The sequence below is a fragment of the Vulpes lagopus genome, chromosome 12 (assembly GCF_018345385.1).
Source record: "Vulpes lagopus strain Blue_001 chromosome 12, ASM1834538v1, whole genome shotgun sequence".
Taxonomy (NCBI): domain Eukaryota; kingdom Metazoa; phylum Chordata; class Mammalia; order Carnivora; family Canidae; genus Vulpes; species Vulpes lagopus.
This window is the reverse complement of record NC_054835.1, coordinates 82,154,957-82,182,398: the sequence shown is the minus strand read 5'-3', so window position 1 is coordinate 82,182,398 and position 27,442 is coordinate 82,154,957. Positions and strand designations below refer to the sequence as shown.

At 39.4% G+C, this 27,442-nt stretch overlaps 1 protein-coding gene across 7 annotated transcripts in view; it reads right to left on the bottom strand.

Annotated features, from left to right (window-relative positions):
• The window catches only part of MOB1B (MOB kinase activator 1B), a 60,186-nt gene that overhangs the window by 10,122 nt on the left and 22,622 nt on the right, over nucleotides 1-27,442 (bottom strand). For 3 of the 7 annotated variants that reach the window (XM_041724080.1, XM_041724081.1, XM_041724082.1), the window contains 3 exons: nucleotides 11,574-11,740; nucleotides 6,583-6,676; nucleotides 705-838 (listed from right to left, as the gene is read on the bottom strand). In XM_041724080.1, the coding sequence (XP_041580014.1) occupies nucleotides 705-838; nucleotides 6,583-6,676; nucleotides 11,574-11,740 (395 nt within the window). The other 4 variants (XM_041724079.1, XM_041724077.1, XR_005982995.1 and 1 more) reach the window with 4 other exon arrangements.

Genomic DNA, 27,442 nt, shown 5'->3' with positions numbered 1-27,442 from the left:
ATCCATAATAACAGCAACTATTTACATTGCTGTCTCCTCTACCACACCCTTCTTCCAAACTCTAAAAGCATAAAATATACTAAAAAAGTTGTCTGTTGATAGAACAAATTCTTAATTTTCTCAGAAAACACATTATAAGAAGTTTTAGAGAGTAAAACCATATGAATTATCTAGATGTGAACAATTTCTACTAGAAAGCAAATATAATTTCCTTAAGAGCAAATATAAAAAAAGCAAAAGTCATTCAAAGCAGGTAACAGGCTAACCTCTCAAATCTTGTTTCTTCTCACCTAGCTTGATTTCACAGTGTGTAAGATTCACACTGTCATTATAAACTCAAACTCCCTCTTTGCCACAAATACACTGTAAAACTGGAAATAAGTAATATAAGCTTGTTCCCTAAACAAGAAATGGATATGACCGTGACAGATGATACTGGCTGCCTATCCAGTATACAGTCTCTTTTTTCTAGAACACAGGCCAAATTTTGTTATTATCCAAGATACACTGATATTGTCATTTAAAATTACAGGGAGGTTTAACTTAATATTCATGATAAACTCTGGTATGAAAGAGATAAAATAATTTTAAATGTAAACAATTAAAAATATTTTGATACCTATAGTAGTCTAGAGAGCCAATAAGCTCTAGAAATATATAAAACTAGATAAATAATGGATTCCAATTACACAAAACAATTATACCAATTTTTGATGGAAATAATGTCTCATCATCCAACTGGTCCTGAACCCAAGTCATCAGATAATCAATATACTTTGGTGCAGAGCACTTAATAGGCTTCTTTATGTTTGTTCCATCTGCCCAATGATACTCATATCTGTATTGGAAAGATAATAGGAACATAAAATATCAATATATACTCATACAAAATGTGTATTTTTTAATTATATATGTATGTATATTATGAATGTACACAGGACACACGTGTTAAACAATCTGCTCCACATAAAATAAAATAAAATAAAAATAAACAATCTCCTCTAAATAAAGATATTTGGCATTTAAATTTAGGGTTTTTAAACTGTTACTGGACTATTTTGCATTTATCATGATCCAAACTAAGCAGAGCCCATCAAACTCATTTTTTGTAAGCTTTTCTTTAGATATCATATTTATATTATAGAATCATACATTGCCATAGTAGAAAATCTAGCTAACTTCCTACTTTGCTTCTCTGATAACCTTCTTTAACCTTTATGGTTGTTTTCTCCTTCAAAAAACATGTCTCCTTATGCAATACAATTCTTTTAATTTGAGACTTTAAATTTTGGATTAAGAAGAGAATTAATATGGAAGCTCCAAAGTAAGATGTATGAAGAGGAGAATAAGTCAATATCTGAGTACATTTGGTTGAAGAGTTAAATAATGTCTTTAAAGAAAAATGGCAGGGCACCTGGGTGGCTCAAGTGGTTGAGCATCTGCCTTTGGCTTGTGTCGTGATCCCGGTATCCTGGGATTGAGTTCCACATCAGGCTCCCTGTGAGAAGCCTGCTTCTCCCTCTGCCTATGTCTCTGCCTCTCTCTATGTCTCTCACGAATAAAAACAGAAAAATCTTAAAAAAAAAAAAAAAAAAAGAAGAAGAAGAAAGAAGAAAGAAGAAAAGAAAGGAAGGAAGGAAGGAAGGAAGGAAGGAAGGAAGGAAGGAAGGAAGGAAGGAGAAGAAAGAAAAGGAAGAAGAAAAGGAAGAAGAAGGAAGGAAGAAGGAAGAAGGAAGGAAGAAGGAAGAAGGAAGAAGGAAGAAGAAGAAGAAGAAAGATGGCAACCCAAATAAAGATACTGATAGGATTTGGGTATTAACAGACACTATCCTTTGATATAAACATTTAATGTGCACCTACCACTTGAAAAATACTGTATCAAAGAATACTGTTATTGATCAATGGGCACTAAAATGAAAGATACTTTCCATATTGTATCATACAGGAAAATAGACTGGAGAGAGGCTTGTAAATGAGTAGCTAAAAACAGTTTAACAAAAATGGTAATAGACTTATACACACCCCCACACCCACACACAAAAAACAACTTGATTTTTAAGATAAGAAATAAGCAGGCAGCCCTGGTGGCTCAGTGGTTTAGAGCCGCCTTCAGCCCAGGGTGTGATCCTGGAGACCTTGGATGGAGTCCCACATCAGGCTCCCTGCATGGAGCCTGCTTCTCCCTCTGCCTGTGTCTCTGTGTCTCTGCCTCTCTCTCTCTCTCTCTCTCTCTGTCTCTCGTGAATAAATAAATAAAATCTTAATTAAAAAAAAAAAAAAGATAAGAAATAAACACACAGCTGAAACTCCAAAGCATAAAAATCTCTAAACTGAACTACCATTTTGTTTTTTAGTTTCCAAAAGATTACTTCTACCACTTTGAATCAATTTTGTTATTCTAACCTTGTTGCAGTTCCAGTCTGGACTGACAAAATGATAGGTCAGTGAGTCTAACAAAAAAGGTGAAAGAAAATATAACAGAAAAATACAGAGTACTTTAAATGATGAAAATTATCTTGAAATAGGTTAAATAAGGAAGCTTTCCATTCTTTTTTTTTTTTTTTTTTTTTTTTGAAGCTTTCCATTCTTACACCTAAACAATAAACCTAAACACAATACACCTGAAAAAACATTCTAACAGCACACCTTACTGCCAAACCTGGGCAACAGCACTGACTGTCAAGTCTACTTTGAAGGTCTCCAAAAGGAGATTCCCCAACATGTGGCATTCTGTTCCACTGTTTAATCACTTTCACAGTCAAGAGATTCTTCCTAAATTAAAGCTAAAATCCTGAGGGAGACTTGTTTGTTCTCGTTCTAGGAGACAGAGACCACAAATGGTGGAACTTTTAGCATCATTATTTTTCACTTAAAGACAGGGATTCATCCATGTTTTCTCCCACATATTAAGAAATCTTAACATTTTTGCCTTCCATCCCAATCATATTTTTCATTTTGTTAGTGATAAGGTGTTACATATTCATTTTTAAATGCAGAAATCAAAAGCAGACACAGTTGACCTAAAAATCATTTCCAATATTCTGAAGCTTTTTTAAACATACTTTGAATATGCTAGTGTTTTTTGAAAAATAAAACTACATACTGCTTATACTTCTACAGTCTAGAACTATGATTTCCTGATCCATTTTTTTTTCATGTTTCTACTTAAGTGACTTCATCCTGTAACTGTATTTTGCCCACATTGATTTTTTTATTCCTTTTTTGACAGATCATTCTCTTCGAAATTTATTTCTGTCATCATGGTATGAACGGCAAAATATTCATCATTTCTTGGTTAATAATAATAACAAATAATAACTGACAAAATCCTCTGAGCCATCACTTAATAACACCTTGCGCAGAGCCCATACTAAGCTACTAACAAATGCCTCTCCTTGGTAAATCCCAAGCATCTTCTGCTAACAACAGCAAAGCACAATGACCACTGCATCTTGTCAGCCCTAATAATGGACAAAACTTAAGATTCTCAAAATAAAAAAAGGAAGGAAGGGAGGGAGGGTAAGTAGGAGAGGAGGGAAGAGAAGGAAAGAAAGAATAAAAGGATGAAAGAAGAAAAGAAAGATCATTTTTTGTTTTTGTAGTATCAAGAGCCTGCATCTGTCACTTTGAAGAATTATGTATATTCTTCCTAACTAGCCATTTAGTTAAGGTTTCTGTGGGGAAAGTGATCACAGCAGTATTCTAAGTGGCAGTAATTCTCCCTAGTTCACAGGAACAGGATATTGGTATATCAGAAAACCTCACAATAAAATACTAGTCAATTTCAAAGGGGTGGGGAATGACAAATTAGAGGTAAAGAAACCTTGCAGATGCTAAGATGATAAAGCAATCAGGGCTAACATCACCAATGATGCGATGGTTGACATTATATGCCCCTTGATATGATTCACTGAGAAAAAAATTATGGTGTCCTGTCAAGAATGCATAGCCTGAATGTGGTCATAAGGAAACAGCAGACAGACTAGACTCTGCAGGGGTTCCTAAGATCACCCCCAGGTTTGATGATTTGCTAAGAGGTCTTACACAACTCAGCACACAGTTGTACTCAGAGCTATGATTTTTTACAGTGAAAGAACACAAACCAAAATCAGCAAAAAGAAAAAACGAATGAAGCAAAATTCAGAGAAAATCAAGCACAAGTTTCCAAGAGTCTTTTCCCAGTGGAGTCACAGGGCCACACTTAAATTCCTCCAAGACTCAGTTATGGTAACACATGTTAAATAATGTCTAGCTAGTAAGCTCATCAGAGACTCAATCAGGTTATATTTATTGAGGATGGTCAAGTAGTCATCTTCTGGGTGGCAGGCACCTAATAAAATTCTAGATTCCCAGAAGGAAAGCATTAACTATACTGTCTGTACAAAGAGTTTAAGCACTATGAGCCAGTCTTAACAGTTAGGAAGGTGGGAACTCTTCTGAAAACCAAGTTCCCAGTTGCTATCCATGGATCAGTTTTGAATATAGGCCTTTCAAGAGGTCTGCTTTGTTAACTCTTTTCTATATAAAGGGCAATACCAGAAAAAGATTGAGGAATTATTTCAAATTGAAGGTACCTGAAGACATAAGTCAAATAAATGCAATACATATTCCTAGATAGGATCCTGGATCCTGGACCAAAAAGGGAAAACTAAGATATTGTTGAAGCAGTAATGAAATGTGAATGGTGTCTGTGGACTGGAAGGAGTGACTTGGAGGGTTTTGTATACTGGTTATGTAGAAGAGTACCCTTGCTTTTGGGAAATCCACGGTTGAATATGAAGGGGTAAAGAGGCCTTACTGTCTACAATTTGCTCAAAAGGTTCAGAAAAAAATACTGTTAATGAGTATACACACAGAGTAGGTGACAAAGCAAATACAGTAAAATGTTAATAACTGGGCAATCTGTTGTGAAAGAGATATGGGAGTTCCTTGTGCTCTCTGGCAACTTTTCTGTGCACTTAAAATTATTATAAGTTTCAAAGTCTGAAATAGTCTGAAAATAAGTTCTTTCAGACAAATTACCTTAAGAAATATTCAAATCATATTCTTTTCAACATCTTTGATGATGGCAAACAGTCAGGCCTCTTTAAAAGAACTGGATTCCAAGAAACATCTAAACTCGTTTGGAATTAATTTGAAAGACAAGGCAGACAACTCCAACTAGGTAATACTTTGCTCAATATGTGAATTGGTTTAAAAAAAAAAAAAAAGTAAAGTATGACTATGAAGTAATAAAACTGCATCTCCTGGGTAGTTAGCAATCTGACTCTGACACTCCAATTTATAAGTCACCAAAAGTATTCTACAATAATTGATTAGCAAACTAAGGTCACAACTTATAATGATAACACTCCTAAGCATGAGTAAGTTTGGGCAGTGTTGTTTTGGTTTGATATTTCTATCTTGAATGTAATGGGGGTATAGGAATACTTTATAAAAAAAGCACTAAAAAATTAAAACTTCCGGGGATCCCTGGGTGGCGCAGCGGTTTGGCGCCTGCCTTTGGCCCAGGGCGCGATCCTGGAGACCCGGGATCGAATCCCACGTCGGGCTTCCGGTGCATGGAGCCTGCTTCTCCCTCTGCCTGTGTCTCTGCCTCTCTCTCTCTCTCTCTCTGTGACTATCATAAATAAATTAAAAAAAAATTAAAAAAAAAAAAACTTCCCTGTCTTTATGTCTTATAAGTATCAATTAATATTTCTTATAATAAAATAATATTTTGTTATTAATGTATGTAGCAAGTAAGAGTACTGGCACTACAAAGAGACATGGATTTCAATACTGGTTCTGCCTACTTACATATAATAGGTCCTTGGACATGTTACTTAACTTTCTCAGTCTCCATTTCTTTTCTTACCTCATAAGGTTGCTATATGAAATAAAAGATGAAATGCATGAAAGGCCTAACATTTTAGGTTAACACTAAATAAATTGCAGCAGTCATTGTTATTATCAGCCATAAAAATAATAAAATCCAGTTTCAAAAATTTATTGATCCAAGCAAACATTTACCAAGTGCTAACTAGGTGGCAGGCACTGTTCTTACATCAAAAGGGATTTAAACGAAGAAGGAATCTAATAAGTTAAATAAGACACGTGTAAATAGTAGTACTATAACAAAGAAGTGTAATCACAATGACAAAGAAGCTAAACAGACCAAATTTAGTCTGAAAAAATCAAAAAGTTTCATAAACAAGGAAACATTTGATGTGGGCCGTGCAGATGGGTAAGATTTCTTGAAATATTACCAAAAAATGATTGGAGGGAGATGGGAAGAAAAGTATCCAAGAGAATAATGGAATGTGCAGGTTTTCAGAGTGTAAATAATGGAGGAAATAAGCATTTCCAGTAATCTAGTTTGGATTGACCAGAGGAGATTCATAAGCAAACAGAGGAAGGCAGGAAGGAGAATTGTACTAGGAGGGCAATAAAGCTTGGGCTAAGAAATCTGGACTTTAATATATCAGTCATTAGTGAACCACTGACGGAGATGCTAAGTAGAGAAATTATATGGTCAGAAACTCTCTTCTTATCTAAGAACTTTTAAGAAAAAACGAGAATTAATCATGAACCATGTCTTACTTTGGGCCAGCTGACATCACTGGACAACTTTCCTCTGTACAGAAATCTGTGATTGTTCCATAAAGCATATTAATCTGATTGAAGAAATCCACAGCTGCAAAGTAAAATATCAGTTATGAGTAAAAAATTAAATTTTAATTTTACTCAAGCAAAATCCTAGATTTATCAGTGTTCTTTCTTCTACAAAGAAGAGATGAAAAGTATACACAGGAATTACAATATTTGGCTACTCTGAAATTAGGGGCTCTGTTTATTAAGTGACTCCCTTAAGAGGGTTAAAAAAAAAAAAAAACAGCACAGCGTGGGAGAAATGCTTTGCAACACATATAACCAACAAAAATTTGGGGGCACCTAGGTGGTTCAGTCAGTTAAGCAGCCAATTCTTGATTTCAGTTCAGGTCATGATCTCAGAGTCGTAAGATGGAACCCCACATCAATGTGGAGTCTGCTTAAGATTCTCTCTCTCTCTCTCTCTCTCTCTCTCTCTCTCTCGGGCAGCACCAATGGCCCAGCGATTTGGCGCTGCCTTTGGCTTGGGGTGTGATCCTGGAAACCTAGGATCAAGTCCCACGTCGGGCTCCCTGCATGGAGCCTGCTTCTCTCTCTCTCCCTCTACCTGTGTCTCTGCCTCTCTTTCTGCCTCTCTTTCTGTCTGTCTTGTCATGAATAAAATCTTTAAAAAAAAAAAAAGATTCTCTCTCTCTCTCTCTCCCTCCACCTCCACATACACACCCTCGCTCATATGCTCTCTCTCAAAAAAATTTTTTTTGAATTCAGAAGATATATAAAGAATTCCTATGGATCAAAAAGAAAAAGACAACATAGTAGAAAATGTGAGACAGTTTTTTTTTCTTTAATTTATTTATTCTTGAGAGAAAGAGAGAGAGAGAGTCAGAGACACAGGCAGAGGGAGAAGCAGGCTCCATACAGGGAGCCCGACGTAGGACTCAATCCCGGGTCTCCAGGATCACACCCTGGGTTGAAGATGGCGCTAAACCCCTGAGCCACCCAGGCTGCCCTGTGAGATAGTTTTGAACCAGCACTTAACAAAAGAAGTTTCCAAATGGTCAAAAGCACATGAAAAGACATTGGCAATCATGGAATTACAAATTTCAGTGATAGTGGGATGCCATTCCATAGCCATCAAAAAAGTTAAAATGTGGGATCCCTGGGTGGCGTAGCGGTTTAGCGCCTGCCTTTGGCCCAGGGCGCGATCCTGGAGACCCGGGATCGAATCCCACGTCGGGCTCCCTGTGCATGGAGTCTGCTTCTCCCTCTGCCTGTGTCTCTGCCCCTCTCTCTCTCTCTGTGTGACTATCATAAATAAATACAAAAAAAAAAAAAAAAATTAAAAAAAAAAAAGTTAAAATGTATTCGAAATACAAAGCTAAGAATATACAACACATTCTAAAAGAACAAGATGAACATTAAAATTTATAAAGCACAATGAAGAAAACACTGTGGTCTTAGTAGACCAATGGAACAGAATGGAGACCAGAAACAGGTGAGTTTAGAATAAACAGCAATCACAGAAGCATATTAGTTTCAGGTGTACAATACAGCGATTCAATAATTTTAAACATTATTCAGTGCTTATCACATAAGATGTACTCTTAATCCTCTTTGCTTATTTCACCCCTCCCCCAACCCACCTCCAGAAATACATATATATTTTAAAGATCTTATTTATTTATTTGAGAGTGAGAGACATAGTACAAACATGAGCAGGAGGAACAGTAGAGGGAGAGGCAGAAGCAGAGGGCAGCAGGGAGTCTGATGCAGGGCTGATTCCAGGACCCTGGGATCATGACCTGAGCTGAAGGCAGAGGCTTAACTGAGCCACCCAGGCGCCCCCACAAATATATTTCTTAAGAACAATACAAAAAGGACTAATTGTAAAGTAGAGCTTTCTATGTTTCACTGGATTTACTCCTAGGTTTTTTACATTTTTGATGCTATTTATAATTTTTATATTGACTCCACTAGCAATCTTATTAAATTTACTTATCAGTAATAATAATCTTGGGATAGTAATAACAATCCTAATATTTTTGTTTTCAACATTCATTTATATTGACTATGAATGAATATGCTTTCTTCCAAGAGAAATTAAGAACACAATCCCATTGGGGCACCTGGGTGGCTCAAGTCAATTAAGCATCTGACTCTTTTTTTTTTTTTTTTAGCATCTGACTCTTGATTTTAGCTCAGGTCATAATCTCACAGTGGTGAGATCGAGCACCACACCAGGCTCTGCCCTGGGCATGGAGCCTGCTTAAGATTCTCTCTCCTCCTCTCCTGCCTCATCCTGCTCACGTGAAAAAAAGAAAACAATCTCACTTATCATTGCACCAAAAATAATAACATACCTAGGAATAAACCTAACCAAAGAGGTGAAAAACCTATACTCTGAAAACTATAAAATTGATGAAAGAAATTAAAGATGGCATAAAGAAACAGGAATGTCTTGGAAGGATATGGATTGGAAGAATAAATATTGTTAACATGTCTATGCTACCTCAGATCAATTTAGAGATTTAATGTGATCAAAATACCAGAGAACTAGAACAAACAATCCAAAAATCTGTATGGAACCACAAAAGATCCTGAATAGCCAAAGTTATCTTAAAAAAGAAAAGCAAAGCTGGACATATCACACTTCCAGACTTTAAGGTGTATTACAAAGCTGTAGTAATCAAAACACTATGGTACTTGCACCAAAATAGACGCATAGATCCGTAGAACAGAAGAGGAAACCCAGAAATAACTACACAATTATATGGTCAATTAATCTCTGATGAAGCAGGAAAGGATATGCAATGGGAAAAAGATAGTCTTTTCAACAAATGGTACTGGGAAAACTAGTCAGCTGCGTGCAAAAGAATGAAACTGAACCACTTTCTTACACCAAAAACAAAAGAAACTCAAAATGGATTAAAGACCTAAATACGAGACATGAAACCATAAAAATCCTAGAAGAGAGCACAGGCAGTAATGTCTCTGACACAGAGGAGAGCCACATTTTTCTAAATATGTCTCCTGGGCAAGTGAAATAAAAATAAATAAATAAACTAATGGAACTACAACAAAAGAAACAGCTTCTACACAGCAAAGAAAACCACCAACAGGGGCAGCCCTGGTGGCCTAACAGTTTAGTGCCGCCTTCAGCCCAGAGTGTGGTTCTGGAGTCCCGGGATCGAGTCCCACATCGGGCTCCCGGCATGGAGCCTGCTTCTGTCTCTGCCTCTCTCTCTGTCTCTCATGAATAAATAAATAAAATCTTTAAAAAAAAGAAAAAGAAAGAAAGAAAACCACCAACAAACTAATAGGCAACTACTGAATGGGAGAACATATTTGCAAATGCCATAAAGGATTTGTATCCAAAATATATAAAGAACTAAAAAATTCAACATCCAAAATATAAATAATCCAATTAAAAACTGGGCAAAACACATGAACAGACGAACATTTCTACGAAGACATATAGATGGCCAACAGACACGTGAAAAGATGTTCATCATCACTTATCATCAGGGAAAGACAAATCAAAACTACAATAATCATCTCATACCTGTCAAAATGGCTAAAATCAACAAGAAACAACAGCTGTTGGCGAGGATGTGGAGAAAAGGAACCCTCATGCACTGCTGGTGGGAAGGCAAACTGACATAGCCACTGGAAGACAGTAAGGAAGCTCCTCAAAAAAACTAAAAATAGAATTACCATATGGTCCAGTAATTCCACTACTGAATATTTCCCCAAAGTATACAGAAATACTAATTTGAAAAGATATATGCACCCCTATGTTTATTGCTGCATTATTTACAAAACCCAAAATAAGGAAGCAACCCAAGTGTCCATTCAAAGATGAATGGATAAAGAAGACATGGTGTGTGTACATGTATTTCATTATATATATAATGAGATACTACTCAGCCACAAAAAAGAATGAAATCTTACTACCGCAACATGGACGTATCTACAGAGTATAATGTTAAGTGAAATAAGCCAGTCAAAGACAGACAAATACCATATGGTTTCACTCATATATGGAATTTAAGAACTGAAATCAAAGAAAAGAGACAAACCAAGATACAGACTCTTAAACTATAGATAACAAACTAGTGGTTGCCAAAGAGGAAGCAGTGGTGGAGGATGGAACAGGTGAAGGGCATTAAGAGTACACTTATCCTGATGATCAGTGGGTAATGTACAGAATTAGTGGAACGCTCTATTGTACATCTGAAACTAATATAACACTGTATGTTAACTACACTGGATTTAAAATTTTTTTTAAAGTCTGACCGAAAATACAAGAGTATCTCATAAATGTATTTTACTAATTTCATAAGATCACTATCAAATTGCCTTTAAAAAAAAAGCATAATACAGACAAATAACTGAGTATGCTACTAAAAGAAGCAATTTAGTATAGTGGCTAAAATGTAGATTCTACTTGTCATGATAAGCAACAAGTGATATATGGAGTGCTGAATCACTATACTGTATACTTGAAACTAATACAATGCTGTATGTTAACTGGAATTAAAATTAAAACTTAAAAAGAAGTGTAGTCTCTAAAATTCTAGAATATATTTAAGCCCAGGTTCCATTATTTGATAGCTGTATGACCTAGGCAAATAACTAATCTTTCTGTCTCACCTTATCTATATTAAACTGAAATAATAATAGTAACTACATCATGAGGCTATAAAGATGAAATAAAAACAATCCATATAGAAAGGATAATAGACATAGAATTAGTGTTCCATAAATATTAATTGCTGCTGTTATTTTTTTTCCACTGAAGATGGATAAAGATGTCATAAAATTCCATATTCACAAATAAAATAAAGGCTAAAGTGGATTGAAGTATCACTATATGTGACATTAGGTTGCTAACTAGATCCCTGAACAGACAACAACCCAACACTCACCTACAACAAGGCTACTAACCTAATGTAAAATCTACTGAGAAACAGGCTACTTACTGTTCACTGCAACCCATTCATTTAGATCTTCCCCTTCAGGAAGCATGACGGCCATCCGGAGATTGCCACTACCAAGTGTAGCTTCTGCATGCTTTAAGAGCTCATATTGGTGAGAACCCTCTGGAATGTTCTTCTTTGGTTTAAACGTTTTAGAGGAGCGGCTACCACTATAAACAGAAAAGGAAACAAAAGAACCTCAGTATTTAAGGCATGACTTTCAACAAAATATACTCTATTGTACTACTGAATAAAATAACATTGAGGTGATCCTAAAGTCTACAAATAAATAGACCTAAACTGTACTGGCTGCATTAAATCCCAGCAAAATAACTGTTAGAGCCACAATTTTGGTACCCAAAACTTCTACAAACCTTCTTTACATTCCCTACTGTAACTCCTAAGGAGAAAAAGAATTTCTAGCTATAATTAAACCAGTTTTTCACAATAAATTAATGACTCGGGGGCAGCCCCAGTGGCTCAGCGGTTTAGCACCACCTTTGGTCCAGGGCATGATCCCGGAGATCAGGGATCGAGTCTCATGTGGGGCTCCCTGCATGGAGCCTGCTTCTCCCTCTGCCTGTGTCTCTGCCTCTCTGTGTGTGTGTGTGTGACTATCATAAATAAATAAAAATTAAAAAAATAAATCAATAAAAAATAAAAAAATAAAATCAATGACACAGGATTATAGGTTGTAATCAATAAAACAAAAAGTACTTCTGTGATTGTTTTTGGTCATTTCATTTTTTTTTTAATTTTTATTTATTTATGATAGTTACAGAGAGAGAGAGAGAGAGAGAGAGAGAAGCAAAGACACAGGCAGAGGGAGAAGCAGGCTCCATGCACCGGGAGCCTGACGTGGGATTCGAACCCGGGTCTCCAGGATCGCGCCCTGGGCCAAAGGCAGGCGCCAAACTGCTGCGCCACCCAGGGATCCCTGTTTTTCGTCATTTCATTCCTTTTCACCTCTATTTTAAGTCTCTCATCCTACTACAAATAATTTATTTACTTCATGAAAGATACAGTTTTATGTCAATAAAACACAAAAATCCTAGACTGAGAAAGAGAAGTTACATGTTCTGTCCAATTACAGGAAGCATCAGCAATCTTAATCAAGAATTCCACATATGCAGATAAATAGCTAGACATTAATAAGGTTGACTTACTCAAATTTCTGAATTTGTGTGGATACGTACGTGCATTTTTTATTTTTTTTACATGCATTTTTTAATGGATCAAATGAAACTAGTCTTAGAAAAGGTTTTAAGAGTTTTTAAGAGGTGGATTCTTCTGCTAATGCTATCAAATTCTTATCAACTGTATTATATCCCAGTCATCCCTTCTCAACACTTCCCTCTTCTCTTCATATAAAAAGGAACAGTTAAGAAAGAATGAATTAGACAAGGCTGGGTAAGTGGAAAGTCTGTAAAGTTTAATGTTACTAAATCCATATCACCAAAACATTCAGACATGTGAACTTATGAATATGAAAGGGGAATTCCAAAAAGAACACATGAAAATAGTTAATATTCTCCAAGCTCTCCACAGCTTTTCACTTACTACCCTCTTCTCCCAAGCTTACCCCGTGAACTCTCCTGTTTTCCCCAAGGTAAAGGGTAGTTCTCAATGCTGCTTACATATTATAGTCATCTGATGCGCTTTCAAAAAGTACTGAGGATTCCTGAGAGAATCTACCAGTCAACCCAAATATCCAATTCAAATTACAAGTATTTTTCATTCTAAGGCAATGGCATTCTCCTTTACACCGAAGTCTCTCCTCAGGTGTTCAGTTGGAGTAAACTGAGGTTCCTCAACTCTAACACTGCCTCCTCTCCCTGCCAGGTATTTTTACTTAACAAGGTAAAAACCCCAAGCAGACATTACTACTCTGCTTAAAACCACTCAGTGGTTTTCCAGTGATCTCAGATCAAATCCAAATGTCAAACATTAGACACAGGCCCAGGACCAACACTAGAGTGCAGAAACTCTTCTTCAGCTTAACCAGATGATGCTTTAAACACCACATAGAAGTTTTAAAAATTATATTTTGGGTTTTTTTGGTGCTTTTGCTATATCAAGGCTCAGGTGATCTAATCCTAATTGTGAGGCTAGACTGGAAATTAAAAAAAAAAAAGGTTCTATTTCTCATTTTGCTATTTTCTTATGTTACTTAGGAAACCACAAATTATCATCTATTCACTTTATTTTGTTTTTTGAAAGTCTGGAAAATAACTTTTTACAAAAGGGTACAATTTAAGAGATGAGATAATGTTTATAAAGTGATTTTAGTTCCTTGCAAATTGTGGACTCCCTTCTCTGTTTCTTTTCACATACATTCAACTTCCAAAATGTTCCTAAGCCCTTTAATTTTCTTTCTCTCTGACCCTTCTGCTTTATTCAGGCAGAATAACCATTTCAACATATATGTTTAAAATATTCTTTTTAAAGACCACATTCAGCTTTTTCAACTGCTACCTGAAACTTTTACCAGTATCCACCCTACCCTGGAAGAGGTGATCAATACTGCTTCCCATTCCTAGGTCAAAAGACCAACTGACAGAGTCCTCAAGTTGAAAAGAACAAATATGAAAGCATATACACAAAAGTCCTCATCAATAAGTACAAGCTCTTATAATAACAATGTAAGGCCAAATGCATATATCTCACAAGGCATTTTAAGACATTTGATGCAAATATTCACAAACATTTTCTCTTTTTTTTTTAAGATTTTATTTATTTATTCATGAGATACACACAGAGAGATAGAGAGAGGCAGAGACAGGCAGAGGGAGAAGCAGGCTCCATTCAGGGAACCCGACGCGGGACTTGATCCCAGGTCTCCAGGATCATGCTCTGGGCTGAAGGCTAAACCGCTGAGCCATCCAGGCTGCCCCACAAACATTTTCAATAACAAAAAGTATGTTGTCCTCCCACCCCATCATCTGTCTCCAGAAGAAATCTGTGTATCAGGAGAATCTCAGGAGAAATATCTTGTGTATCCTACCAGAGAGATACATTTCTATGTCTAAACAAGCATAAGAATGCTTGGGCCTGTTTTGTTTTTACGCAATTGTTGCATGCTATAGTATACTACTACGTGTTTTTCACTTAATATATCCAGGAGATGGCTGTATAGATAGAAATAGATCTAACTTATTCTTTTTAAGAATGATTAGGTACCCAGAATGACTGGGTACCTGGGTGGCTCAGTGGTTGAGCGTCTACCTTTGGCTCAGGTTATGGTCCTAGAGTCCTGAGATGGAGCCCCTACTTCTCCCCCTCTGCCTATGTCTCTGCCTCTCTGTGTCCCTCATGAATGGATAAATAAAATCTTAAAAAAAAAAAAAAAGAATGACTAGGACTTCCTCATATAAGTGTATAATATATGTATATTTTTTAGATTCTATTTATTTGTTTGTTTGTTTGTTTGTTTGAGAGAGACAAAGAGGATGAGCAGAGAGGAGGGCAGAGGGAGAAGCAGGCTCCCCACTGAGCAAGGAGTCTGATTGGAGCTTGATCCCAAGACCCTGGGATCTGCCTCTCTCATGAATAAATAAATAAAATCTTTAAAAAAAGAAAAAATCTCCCTTATAACTAGTCTTCCAATTTGATCTACCTTTTGTAAATTTGAACGGCATTATTTATTTCCTCTTTGAGTACCTAAAGAATAGATTAGCCCCCATAGTGACACCTAGGTTAATTCCCACAAACCATTATTTCCTACCATCTCAACACTGTCACATCTATCATTACCTTTAATTTTATTTAACCCTTTTTTGTCCAATCGAACTATGAATGAGGTTGATACTTTCAAATTTAGACAGGAGAATCTTAAGGCTAAAGGAATTGGGGCAGGGAGGAGATATATAGAGAACTCAACACAGGGGCACTGGTAAAGGTTAGAAAATAGGTATCTGTATATTTTTACACTGGAGAATGTCAATTATCTTGGACAAGTTATTAACATTACGAAGCCTCAGCTTCCTCATCTATAAAATGGGAATAATAATATCTGCCTTACTAGTGAACTCTGTGGTAAAAACTATAATATTAATTCTCTTTGCTCCACCCCCAGGTACCAATCTGCTATTTGTATCAGTAGCTCCTGCCATAGGTCTAATCCAATACTGAAGATCGGGTACTTGATAAATACCTGTTAATTGACAGTTCCAGTGAACTTCAGGCTAAGAACTCCTACATCTGGATAGCAATGATGATGATTAATATTAACTAGCACTGACTGCAGGTTTTGTGCTCAGAAGTATTTTACATGCAATATCTCATTTAATCTTCTTAATTCTATTATGTACAGGCTATTGTTTTATTTTATGGATAACAAAACTGAGGCTTAAGCGTACTTAGGTAATTGGCTCAAGATTATAAGAGTGTAATGAGCCAGAATTTAAATCTGGGATTTAAATCTTTAAAGTCCATTCTTTTACCTGCTACCCAAGACTACATGATGCTTCCATTATCTTCTATCCAATTACTTCAAACAACTTTCTTCCTAAATCAGCACAGTTTAATCAAGCCACTTATGGAACACAAAACTAATTCACACTGAGAAAGTTATCACTTAGGCACATTTTTAAAACAATCTTCAAACTACTTAATTCCATTTCCTCCTCACACTTATTCTAATTTATAGGAATACTTAAAACTACCATTAAGGAAAAATAAGGAGATCCCTGAGTGGCTCAGCAGTTCGGCGGTTTAGTGTCTGCCTTCGGCCTAGGGCGTGGTCCTGGAGTCCCTGGATGGAGTCCCACATCGGGCTCCCTGCGTGGAGCCTGCTCCTCCCTCTGCCTGTGTCTCTGCCTCTGTTTATGTCTCTCGTGAATAAATAAAATCTTTCTTTTTTTTAAAAAAAAAGGATAAATAAAACCCTGCCAGATAGCAATTTCTCCTAAAGGTTGCCTAACATAACAATGCTTTCAGAAAGACAGATATGTACCAGCAAAAAAATGTTAGAAATTACCAAAATCAAGTAGAGCATGTTCTAAAAATAATAAAGCTATAGGCTAAAAGACAATCTTCATTCAAGAAAGTTAACAATGTGAACAAACATAAATAATTACATTTCTGTCTAACCCTAACATTCTTTCTTTTTTTTAAAGATTCATTTATTTATTTTGGAGAGCAAGACAGCGCATGCACACAAGCAGGGGGAGGGGCAGAGGGAGAGAGAGAATCTCAAGCAGGCTCCATGAGCAGCACTGGAGCCCTACACAGGGCTGATTCCAGGACCCCTCCAGGTCATGACCTGAGCCAAAACCAACTGACATTCAACTGACTGACTGAGTCACCCAGGTGCCCCATGCCTAACAGTCTTTCTAAGTGACTATTATGAGTGGTACTATTGCTATCATTAATGTTAGGGAGTAAAAATCCCTAACATTGCTAGAAAGTAAGAAAGAAAGCTAACAGCAGACCAGAAATTGAGGAATTCTGGTAAGATTAAAAAGCTGAAAAAAAAAAAAAAAAGCTGATGAGAATATACCTGAAACTATGAGGATATTATATATCATTTATACTTCAATAAAAAAAATAGATTTAAAAAAATGTTGATGAGATAGTGACAGAGAAGCCTAGAAAACCTAGCCTAGAAAATGCCCAGTGATACCTCCTATAACAAGAGTGAATCCTAAAAATACTATGCTAGTGAAAAGAACCCAGACACAAAATATATAGTATCATATATTGTATGGCTCCATTAATTATTTAAGATTTTATTTATTTATTCATGAGACACAGAGAGAGAGAGGCAGAGGCACAGGCAGAGGATGAAGCAGGCTCCCTGTCATGAGCCCAATGTGGGACACGATCCCAGGACCCCGGGATCATGCCCTGAGCCAAAGGCAGATGCTCAACCACTGAGCCACCCAGGCGTCCCTGTATGACTCCATTTATATGAAATGTCCAGAATAGATAAATCTACAGAGACAGAAAATAGGGGCTGGAGAGGAAGAAATATAAGAGTGACTACTAATGATACATGGTTTTTTCTGGGGTGTGATGAAAATGTTCTGGGATTAGATAGTTGCGATGGCTTTACAACTTTGTTAGTATACAAAAGTCCACTAAATTGTATAGTTTAAAGGATGAGTTTTATGGTGTGTGAATTACAGTTCCATTTTTTAAAAAAATAAGCTTATTAAAAAATAATGCTTCTCATCACCTCAATAAGTCAGTTTCTTTCATCCATTTATCCACTCTTGCATTCTGTCTTCCAAAGAACATATTCTGACCACCATCTATATTGTAAGTAGCACTGTTTTAAGCCCTGAGATGTAACTTTGAACAAGAAAGACCCTACCCTCAAGGTGGGAACAGAAAGAAGAAAGATTTCAATATTTGGAGGTAGAACCAACAAGACTCACTTTTGGATTTCATGATTTATGGAGAATGGTGAAGAATCAAGGAGGATTCCTATTTTTTTTTTTTTTTTTTGTCTCAAGTAGGTAGAAGATGGGTCATTTATTGAGACAGGTTTGGGGAGATGAGTTTTAGACATGTTAACTTGAGATACCAGACATTCAAATGGATATGCTAGGTAGGCATTTGTATTTATAAGACTCAGGCTCAGAGGAAAGATCAGACTAAAGATAACTAATAATTTTGATATCTTCACTGGTTAGCACAGTGCCAAAAGATACCCTAGCGTATTAGTAAATGAGTATTTTATAAGCTGTGAGACGTCCTATAGTAGTAAAAAAAAAAATTGTTTATGATTTAGCCCAGGGCTTCCAAAACATCTTTAGTCATGGAAACTTTTTTTCCATATTTTAACATCTTGCTCTTTAACACATTATTAGGGAATATTTCACCAGTATATTAACCTGCTAACTGGGATGCCCCTCAGTATAGAGCAGATTCACAACACCTACAACTTTACAAAGTATAATTCAGTGACTTCATATAAGACCAAGCAGAGGGTTGGTCAAGTCACTATTTAATGCCCCATAACATTTTATAATTTAATCCTTAGAAAATAATAAAGCACTTCACACACAAAGGCCAGTTAGTTTCTATACCTGTGAAGTGACCTAAGGCATTATCTCAGCTATAGGCAAAGACACTAAAGTTTAATCACTCATCTCCCATCACCCACTGAGCTTTTGAGTTGTATACAAGCTGCGGTTTCTTTTGCCCAGCACTAAGTTCATTATTCTAGTCAGTAAAGAGGTACTGAAACCCCAAGAGTAATTCTAGGAAGTGCCCAGAGTCAAATGTCTGGGTGATTTCCATGCAACAGCAGTGATTCCATTTTCAGAATCCTATACAATTTGCTGCACTGTTAAAAGGAAGAAACAGAAACTTCCACGTGCAAAGCTCAGAATGAACATCAATCTAGAAACTGAGTTGGCAGTAATTCCAAATATACTGGTATTTCAACCAAAAAACATCCTGAAAGCTTAAATATCACTTCTTGTATAAAATTTTTTCCTAACCTCCCAGGGAAAACTCCGTTCTCTCTTGTGTTTCATTGTAGCCTAAAGTACCTGTAACACCTTATATGTGTATTTTTGTGTTTGTTCTCTTTTAGATAGTATACTGGAGATGGCATCACCAATTAGGCAGGACCATTATGACAATTAAATGAGTGAATACATTTAAAGCATCTAAGTTTTAAGGTAGCTATCACATAACATATGCACAGTATAGGAATGGACAGATTTAAATTGTTCAATGAACGAATGACTATATGTATATGCACATTTACATGCATGTATACATATTTGTACATGTATAAATAAAACACCAATCCTCACTTTATCCTTGTCTTAGTCCATTCAGGCTGCTGTAACAAAATATCACAGATTGGCTTATAAACAACACAAGTTTAGTTCTCACAGTTTCAGGGGTTCAAGATGAGGGTGACAATATTGTCAGATACTGGTGAAGGCCCTCTTCTGGGCTGCTACCAGCCCACTTCTCACTGTATCTTCATATGTGGAAGGGGCTGGGGGTTTTCAGGAACCTTTTTTTATCAGGGCATTAACCCCAATCATGAGGGTGGAGCTCTCATGACCTAATCACCTCCAAAAGGCCTCATCTACAAATACCATACATTGGGCATTAGGAGTTCAACATATAAATTGGGGGAACACATACAGACCATAGCAATTTTACTTCCACACTTATATTAATCCATAAAGAGTCAGCTCAAAACATTCCCTATTTGTTCACATTTTACACTAGGATGTGAGTTACTCAAGAATATAAATGTCTAAGTCACCCATGAATCCCAAGTACCTAATACAGAGCTTGATACCTAGTAAATGTTTATTTATGTTTATTTAATTTTAAATAATGATGTTGAAAGGGGAGAAAAACTTCTTACTGCAAAGGGAACAACTGCTCCCAATATTAAAGAAAGAAAACGGATCTATAATCTTTATTTGGTACAACAACTCTAAAAGATTTTAATTGCAACAAAAGAAGTAGCAGATGGGGGCACCTGGGTGGCTCAGGGGTTGACTGCCTTTGGCTCAGGGTGTGATTCCAGGGTCCTGGGATCGAGTCCCGCATCGGGCTTCTTGCGGGGAGTCTGCTTCTCCCTCTGCCTGTGTCTCTGCCTCTGTCTCTCTCTGTGTGTGTCTCTCATGAATAAATAAATTTTTAAAAATCTTGAAAAAGAAAAGTAGCAGGTGGATTGGGGTTAATTCCTAATCCTGACACCAAAATTTCATTTTCAACCTTGGACCCTTTGTAGTCCCGCCCTACTAAACCTTGGTTTAGAAACTGGTCAATGGGGGGGGGGGGGGGGTGAGGGGGGGCGGGCGGCGGGAGGGCCTCGGGCCGCGTCCCCTCGGGCAAGCCCTGTGCTCCCGGCTCCAGGCGGCTCCAGGCGGCTCCCGGCGGCCAGGACGGAGGAGCAGAGCAGCCCTCGGCGGCCCGGCGGCCCGGCGGCCCGGGGCAGGGCCCCCCCCGCGGCTCAGCCCGTCTGGGCACAGGAGGCCCCGCCCCGCCCCGCCCCGCCCCCCGACCTTGCGCTCTGCCCCCACCCCCCAGGCCGGCGTCGGGCGCAGGTTGAGGGCTCCGCGTACAGCCGAGGGAGCTGGAGTATCCCGGTGCTGGTTGTTTTCATGACCTACAGCAACTCTGCGGCCTGAGCATCACTGGCGGGGAAAACGCAACATGCGGCGCCGACACCCGAGAGGAGGCTGAGCCCTTGCCCGGCACAGTCTCCTCCTCGGCCCGCGGGCCTCGACCCCCCGCCCCCCCCCCGCCCACCTGAGGACGCTTACTTAGGGCCTGGCGTGGTCGGACAGAAGCTCACCCCAGGGCCGTGAGACGGCGGACGTCGCGGTCGCGGCCTCCGTGCTTCCGGACACGCCACCCCCGTCCCGGGCTGCGTCGAGCCTCCAGGACAGCGGGGCCGCCTTCGTGCCCAGCCTAACCCGGCAGGCGGCTCAAAGCGTCGGCACCCCTGGAAACTACGCACCCGCACCCGCAGCATCCGCGGGCATCGGGCCCTGAGAGCTGCCGCCGACTCAGTCACGCGGCCCGGGCGACCTCGAGGGCGGTGAGGTTCCTCCCCCGAAACTGCTCCCAGGTCACCGGGTTGTCCTCAGGGCTCGCGGCCCCGGGCCCTGCCCCTGCAAACGCGGTGGACGGGCCCCGCAGCGTCATCCTCGCTCCCCCAACTGCGGCTAAATCCCTGGGCCACACCAGCCCCGGGCACACGCCGACAACCTTAAACGGCCCCGCCACAGTAAGTGGGCGTCCCAGACGGTGGCCCCACCAAGGCCGCGTGCTCGTCTCCTCCTCACGCTCCTGAGCCCCGATCCAGGCGGAGCCATGTGACCGCACGGGGGGCGGGTACCTCGCGCTACTTCGCGGCTTTTACCTCTGTGCCAAGATCTTGCTACCAGGGAAAAACGCCAGCCCTCTGCACGTCGCCCTGTGCCCCGGGAAGGACCTTCTGGACCTCGGAGCTGTCTCAAACCTTTCGATCCCCCGCACTAAGCACCCTGAATCTGGAAAGGTCTGCTGGACCTATGTGGCCCAAATAGGACTGTCTGATGGGGAGCGGCTCCAGGACCGGGCCTCCCGCAACCACTCCCTCGAGAGACTACACCACCTGCGCAAGCACAACCCGGATACAAAGGGATCCATCGCGACTCCTCACGGGGAGCACCCTCCAGCTAACCGCTCACCCTGACCCCCTGAATTCCAGTTACAACCTCTGGAAAAATGTTTCCGGAGGACAAGATTGCTGGATCTGCTTTCCTTTTTCTTCCCTCACTAACATCATCGGGATCCCGATTCCTAATCCTGGCCTATACCCAATTTCTCCAATAAAACGGTCCACACTGGATCTATCGGTGCTCCCGCACCGATCCTGAACCTCATCTCCACCCCTCATACCACCAACAACACCTCCACTCTCTACTGCACCCCCTCGGGAATCTTTCTCTCCTGCCCTATAGGACTCTTGTTGCTTAACCTCCAGTGACTCTTTAAACTGCACTCTCCTCCTTCTGTCTCCGACCACAAGCATCTATTCCTCTGAACAACTCTTCGTCTCAAGTATTCCCTACCCCTCGGAGCAAAAGGGCTGTTTTTCTCCCCTTAGTAGGGGCAGGACTAACAACTGGGGTGGCAACTGGGGCGGCGGGACTGGGAACCTCCATTAACTTCTTTACGACCTCTCCCAGGCACTCAACAAAGACATGGAACATATAGCCCACTCCCTCCCCGCCCTACAGACTCAAGTCACCAGCTTAGCTGCTGTCACCCTGCTGATACAGAACTGACAGGCCCTGGACCTCCTCACCGCTGAAAAAGGGGGAACATGCCTGTACCTGAACAAGGAGTGCTGCTATTTTGTCAACCAGTCGGGCATAGTCCCCTCCAAAGTCAAGGAGCTCAGAGATCAGATCCGAGCAAGGTGTCAAAATGACCCTATTTGGGGCTTAAACCCTCAAGCCTGGGTGACCTGGCCTCTCCCCTTGGCAGGGCCCCTCTGTAGACTCCTCCTGTTAACCTTAATCGGTCCCTGCCTTATACGTTATGTACAAGAGCGCCTGCGACAAATGACCAGAATATCAGTTAACCAACTCCTCCTGCAGCCCTATTTCCGCCTGCCCACTTCCGATGGCCTCTACAACGGCGCCCCACTGCCTGCAGGAAGCCAGAGCAAAGTCAACGCCCCCTGACACCAGTATATAAAAGAGGCTGGAATGATGGGCCGGCAGGGAAGTCGGGGCACCGAAATGGTGGACCTTGCACCAACCCTCTCTAAGATGACAGATTTTCCCGCCGCCCTCACAACGGGCCTTATGGTCACCATCGGGAGACCGACACTCTCCACCCAGGAACTTCCCATTTAGGAAGTGCCAATCACCTACTCCTCGCCCCCTGTGCCCTGAGCACTACGTACCTTACATATATGAACTGGAACCCACGCCTTGGCGATGATCTGACACACTTCCCCTGCCCCATGCTCACTAACCACCACATACCTTACCTTTTTTGGGCACAAGCCAGGGCCCTACCCCGACCCAATAAAAGAACATCACCAATTCCTTCCCAGTGTGACTTCCCCGGACACCGCCCCCCCCCCCCCCCCCCCGCCCACGTGAGTCATGGAACCTCACCCAAGGGTGCTTGCAATAAAGCTTGTCTGGGAAAAAAACAAAAACAAAAACAAAACAAAACTGGTCAATCGAGGGCAGCCCCGGTGGCACAGCAGTTTAGCACCGCCTGCAGCCCGGAGTGTGATCCTGGAGATGCAGGATCGAGTCCCACGTCGGGCTTCCTGCATGGAGCCTGCTTCTCCCTCTGCCTGTGTCTCTGCCTCTCTCTCACTCTTTCTGAATAAATAAATAAATAAATATTTAAATAGATAAATACAAACTGTCAATCGGGCAGCCTGGGTGGCTTAGTGGCTTAGTGCCGCCTTCAGCCCAGGCCGTGATCCTGGAGACCCAAGATTGAGTCCCACATCAGACTCCCTTCAAGGGGCCTGCTTCTGCTTCTCTCTATGTCTCTCATGAATAAATAAATAAAATCTTTAAAAATTAAAAAAAAAAAACTGGTCAATCAAAGCAAGACATCTCAGCAATTTTAAACAAGCTTACTCCTCCCCACTGAGGGGAAGGGGAGAGAGGACGTAGTTTGTTGTTTTTTTTTTTGTTTTTTTGTTTTTTTTTTAAGGACGTAGTTTTTATACTTTTTTTATTACTGAAATATAACTGACATACACTGTTATATTAGTTTCAGGTGTACAACATATCAATTCAACAATTCTATATGTTACTTAACAGTTTACCACAATAAGTGTAGTCACCATCTGTCACCATATGTTACTATAAAATTGACTATATTCTCTACACTGTACTTTTCATCTGTGATATATTCATTATATATATATATTTAATAACTGAATAGGTTGCCACATCCTCCTCATAGTTTAAAGAATTTAATCATACTTTAAAAGCTAATACGTACTTCCTTGTCATATAGGATTATTTTTTTTTCTAAAGCAAAAACAAGTATGCAGCCTTGGCAGTAATGGAACAATCTTTCTTACTTTTTTTTTTTTTTTTTGTAAGCTCTATGCCCAATGTGGAGCTTGAACTCACAAACCGAAGATCAAGAGTCACATGCTCTATCAAATGAGCAAGGCATCCCCTGAACAATTTTTATTATATCAGATATAGATCTCAAGTTAACACTTGATTTCCTATAGTCTATCCAATTCCTATAGTCTATCATTTGCCTACAAATACAATCCAATTCCTACAGTCTATCATTTGCCTACAAATATAAAGCAGTAAAACAAAAGGATACAGTGCGAAATATAGAAGTCTGTGGTCTAATGCTGGGAAATTAAATTCTTATAGTAATGCCAGCCTGACTAGGAAAAAAGAAAAAAAAAACAGTACAAAGTTAAAATCAGGTAGAAAGTAAAATAAAATCAGGTAGAGCCTACTCCTCCTTATCTCATATACTTTTAACTGAACTTTTTCTTACTGGATGGCTACTCATCCCAAGAGCATTAATTCAAATACCATTTTCCTCAGCAGGCTTCCCTGATAGCCTAAACTGGGTTAAGGAAGCCTTCTCTGTGTTCACACAGGACACTATCACGTGTATCTATTTTCCACTATACCATGAGTTTCTCAAAAGCAAGAACTATTTCTAAGTCAACACTGTACCTCCAGAGTCTAGCAAAAGGCAGAGGTTAGAACAGATCTTTGCTAAATGTCTGTTGAGCTAAACCGATAAAAGGACTCAGGTCAAAAATGGTATGGTGAGGCACCTGTGTGGCTCAGTGGTTGAGCCTTTGGCTTGGGTCATGATCCTGGGGTCCTGGGATCAGGTCCCGCCTCAGATTCTCTGCAGGGAGCCTGCTTCTCCCTCTGCCTATGTCTTGCCTCTCTCTGGGTCTCTCATGAATAAATACAATCTTATAAAAAAAAAAAATGGTAAGGTAAAGCAGTATCTTGGCAACACTTGCTCTATTCATATTCTGGGCTTATAAAAATAGGTTCAGTCTTAACAGGTAAAAGTAGCATAGCACATACATAGCACATAGATATTACTACATATGTATAGTGGTATACATATTATAGTGGGGTGTTTTTTTGTTTGCTTTAAAGATTTTATTTATTTATTCATGAGAGATAGAGAAAGGGAGAGAGAGACAGAGACATAGGTAGAGGGAGACGCAAACTCCCCACAAGGAGCCCGTAGGACTGGATCCTGGCCCCCAGGATCATGACCTGAGCTGAAGGCAGACGCTCAACCAATGAGCCACCCAGGCGTCCCACACATTATGTTTTAAACTAACATTTTGGTAGTCAATTAACAAATAGAATCATCCAAGCACAAAATTACAGCCCGAGACTGTAGGATTGGATTTACCCTGACACTAACAGTTTAAACTTCAGGGATCCTAAATGTCAGTGTCCTTTCCAAGGTGCTGGGGAGGTTCTAACGATGTGTTCCCATGGTCCTAAGTTTTCACAAAAGTTGCAAAAGGTAAGTAATTGCAATTGGTTAAGACTGCTTTCTCTTAAAAAAAAAAACAAAAAACAAAAAACTGCTTTTTCTAATTCCTGCTCCATTACACTTCCTCCTGGGCTAATGTGGTATCTGGGTATTTTGCTAAAGGGAGGTTGAGGTGGAGATATATTTAGGTTTCACAGGATATGTATAGTTCTCAATCACTTCCATGTATGATGAAAGTATTACCACTCTAAATATAGAATTAACTTCCAGGAGTATCCTACCACCTAAGCACTGCCTTATCTGGTTTCATTTACACTAGTGTATGGGAACAGAGTCATCTAGATATGAGCTCCACAGAGTACTGGCAAAGACACAGGAATATTATTCTATATGTCACCTATGGGAGAAACTTAGTAGAGATATACACAAATTTGACAATAATCTTAAAAATAGTACATGACATTCCCACTAAAATGAGTTATAAGCCAGAAACTCTTGAAAGCTATCAATTATACTAATAATAAACACATTTTTATCAGTCATGACTCTTTCTCCCTTTAGAAGAAAAAGTAAATAATCTTTCTATTCTCTGAATAGCCAACAGTAACCCTATCTCACAAATTGTTGACAAGAGGTCAGAAAGTATGCAGCCAAAAAAAATGTTAAGTAAAAATATATTAAGGCATACCAGGTAGTTAATTAATAAAAATGCTATTTTTCTATATTTTGTGATATTCATGGACTTTGCTTTATTAAATATGTAATTTATTGTGTTTCTTACTCTAAATATTTACTTAACCACCGAATTTTGTATTCATGATTTTTATTCATTTTCTCAAGGGCTCCCAAATCTCTAGTCTCTCTATCCATTTAAAGGATCCCAAAAGATACCAACCGATGGAAAATTAGAAGTTGGCTGATATACTGATTCTCTAAATTATCCACATATAAGTTTATTTAGATATCTTTCAGAGAAACTACCCTTGACCATCCCCTAAAGAATTAACCATACCTTCCTTCAAGTACCACTATAGTCCATACAGTCTTCTGTTATTGTATTAACCAAACTGAAAATTACATGCTAACCAGTCTGTCCTCCCTTATTACCACCATGTGTTTAAGTGTTGGTCCTACACCTCTTATTCTTAGTGGATATTTTTTCAGAAGCTACTTTTAATACAATAAATGATCAATAATTGTTAATCTTTCTAAAAGTTGCTACTCCTTAAACTACTATCTTTAGCAAAGTTTATTACAGCTCTTTCACTCATTATATCAGATGTTGATTAACCACTGTGGATTAAGTGAGTAACATGATTAACTATAAGAATTCACATGACCTAATTTCTTTAAGGACCTAGGAGTTGAAGTATTGAAGTGTCATTTCAGTGCTTTGCTCCCCTAAAAGATCATCATAGTTTAAGAAGCTATGTTGTCCAGGTGCACCTGGGTGGCTCAGGCAGTTGGACATCTGACTCTGGATTTCGGCTGAGGTCGTGATTCAGGGTTGTGGGATTTGAGCCCTACATCAGGATCCCCATTCAACAGGGAGTCTGCTTAAGATTCTCTCCCTCTGCCTCTCCCTCCACTAGTGGTTGCACTCTCTCTCTTTAAAATAGATAGATCTTGGGATCCCTGGGTGGCGCAGTGGTTTAGCGCCTGCCTTTGGCCCAGGGCGCGATCCTGGAGACCCGGGATCGAATCCCACGTCGGGCTCCCGGTGCATGGAGCCTGCTTCTCCCTCTGCCTGTGTCTCTGCCTCTCTCTCTCTCTCTCTCACTGTGTGCCTATCATAAATAAAAATAAATAAATAAATAAAATAAAATAGATAGATCTTAAAAAAAAAAAAAAAGGCTGTGTTGTCTAATGGGGGAAATTTAGCAGCAAGTGTGAAGAGTAGACTGTAG